The sequence below is a fragment of the Tupaia chinensis genome, unplaced genomic scaffold (genome assembly GCF_000334495.1).
Source record: "Tupaia chinensis unplaced genomic scaffold, TupChi_1.0 Scaffold000117_2, whole genome shotgun sequence".
NCBI lineage: Eukaryota > Metazoa > Chordata > Mammalia > Scandentia > Tupaiidae > Tupaia > Tupaia belangeri.
In genome coordinates, this window is record NW_006159583.1 from 4,969,233 (window position 1) to 4,971,929 (window position 2,697).

General features: G+C 47.1%; 1 protein-coding gene across 1 annotated transcript; it reads right to left on the minus strand.

The window, feature by feature from the left end:
- Positions 1-517: 517 nt before the first annotated feature.
- Positions 518-2,697, minus strand: CCN2 (cellular communication network factor 2; the record flags this gene model as incomplete). Its single annotated transcript, XM_014586208.2, is given in 4 exon segments — positions 518-1,356; positions 1,738-1,949; positions 2,075-2,329; positions 2,561-2,697. Coding segments are annotated over 4 exon segments (928 nt in total), but the record flags the coding sequence as incomplete, so codon positions are not given.

Below are 2,697 nucleotides of genomic sequence, written 5' to 3' on the forward strand. Positions count from 1 at the left end.
GTGCAAACATGTAACTTTTGGTCACACTCTCAACAAATAAACTGTCCAAAAAACAGCCATGGTCAAGTAGAAACAAATGCTTTCAGGTGGAAAAACTGATCAGTTATCTAAAGCTACTCATTGTTTAATAAAGTTTGTTCATTAAAAGTGAGGCTACCACAATTTCTATCTAGAAATGAGACTTCAAGAACATTGGTGCTTCCCCTTTAGCAAATAATCTGTTTTAATGAACTATCATTCTAACTGACCAGAATTTCAAGTTGAGTATCCATTTCATGCTTTGAATTATCAGACAAGCTTTACGTTCTACTTACGGTATATTCAGAAACTGAGGCTAACATTTGAAATATCAAAGCATCGAAAACAAAAACAAAAAAGGCACAAATGACTTTAAATTAACTTAGATAACTGTACAAATATATATATATACACACACACACACACACGCACACACACACACACACACACACACAATATTTACAATATCAATAAAAAAATCTGGCTTGTTACAGGCAAATTAACTTGCCACAAGCTGTCCAGTCTAATAGACAGGATTCTGATTCCTGAATACTGTCACTTGAATCAGAATGTCAGAGCTGAATCTGCTGTTCTGATTTAAAGAACAACTTGACTCAGCCTCATGCTGGTTGGAGAAGGCACATTCTAGCTTTTGCTGGCATCCCAGGTGGGTCAGTAAGCATGCTAAAATCTCCCTTCCCAATGACACTCCAAAGAGCAGGCACGTTACTACTCTAAAATGACATCTGATGGCACTAGCCTTCCCACTGCTCCTAAGACAGGAACTTAGGATACATTCTGGCACTGGGCACTAACAAGAGTTCCACTGTCAAGTCTTAAAATTTCTTCAAACCAGTGTCTGGGGTTGATAGACTATTTGTTTTGACATGGCACAATGAACTTGGTGGGCTATTTTTACCTCAGTTAGAAAAACAGATTTAAATATCTCATGCTACTGAAGTCATTTTTACATGAAAATGAGATGTAAATCAGTTCAAGTCATAGTCTAAGGAGTTAATGTCTCTCACTCTCGGGCTTCATGCCGTGTATGTCTCCATACATCTTCCTGTAGTACAGGGACTCAAAGATGTCATTGTCTCTGGGGCAGTTGTAATGGCAGGCACAGGTCTTGATGAACATCATGCTCTTCTTCATGACTTCGCCGTCGGGACACTTGAACTCCACGGGCAGGGTGGTGGTTCTGTGGGGCGTGCAGCATCGGCCGTCGGTACACACTCCACAGAACTTAGCTCGGTATGTCTTTACACTGGTGCAGCCAGAGAGCTCGAACTTGACAGGCTTGGAGATTTTGGGAGTGCGGATGCACTTTTTTCCCTTCTAAGGAAGACCAGGGAGAAGAGAAAAACCAATTACTCTACAAGAGGAATGACTTTCTTCAACCCTCTGTGTTCTAGTCTCACGCTGTCTGACTTGTGTTTATATTTTGAGGAGAGGAAGTTTGAGTCTCCCTTGCCAGTTTTCCAAAAATAGATATGGCCTCTGTTGGAATGTCTTGAATTAGCTAACACCATGGAGGATTTTTTTTTAGTGGAAAACTGGTAGTTCCTATTACACAATCTCTCATTCCAGCAAAGTAGTTCAATGGTTAGATATTTTGGGGGTTAGTGGGCCTAGAATAACCAGGATGGCAAGACACCTAACTTTGGTCCTTTCCACTATCATTCCATGAAAATTCGTTAAGGGGAGCAGAATATGTACCTTAATGTTCTCTTCCAGGTCTGCTTCACAAGGCCTGACCATGCACAGACGGCTCTGCTTCTCCAGCCTGCAGAAGGCATTGTCGTTGGTAACCCGGGTGGAGATGCCCATCCCGCAGGTCTTAGAACAGGCGCTCCACTCTGTAGTCTGAACCAGGCAGTTGGCTCGAATCATAGTTGGGTCTGGGCCAAATGTGTCTTCCAGTCGGTAGGCTGTGAAGGCAGAGCATACACCACTAGGTAAGACTCCAGCATAAGATGCTTCCCCCTGTCCCTGGCCTGGTGAGGACTCAGTCCCCCAGAGGATCACAACACTGAAAGGAGGAAGATCAACCCACCTGCAAGGGCATGGCCAACCACCGTGTCACGGTCCTTGGGCTCATCACACACCCATTCTTCGCAGCATTTCCCAGGCAGCTTGACCCTCCTCGGGAAGGGGCAGTCAGGGCTGGGCAGGCGAACGTCTATGCTGCACAGGGGCACGCAGCCCACTGCCCCGTCCAGGCAAGTGCACTGGTATTTGCAGCTGCTCTGGAAGGACTCTCCGCTCCGGTACACGGTCCCACCGAAGACGCAGGGGGCACCATCTTTAGCTAAAGGAGAAGATGGGGAAAGGGGAGTGCAGCGGTCAGTCTTGGGTTCCCCTGGCTCTTAACATAAGGGCGTCAGGGATGCAAGTTGGGCTTGGGACTGCAGGAGGCAGGCTGGAAGCAGCTGGAGAAAGAGAGTCAGTTGGAGCGGTTTCTTTTTCTAGCAGGTGGGTGGGCGTCAGGGAAGAGGCAACCTGGACACCAAGTGGTGGCGTCGCAGGTCGAGGGGCTTACCGGTGCACACGCCAATTTTGCGGTTGGCCGGGGAGCCAAAGTCACAGAAGAGGCCCTTGTGCGGATCGCAGGGGTCGCGTTCGGTGCACAGCTCACCCAGCTGCTTGGCGCAGACTCGGCAGCAGCCACAGCCGTCC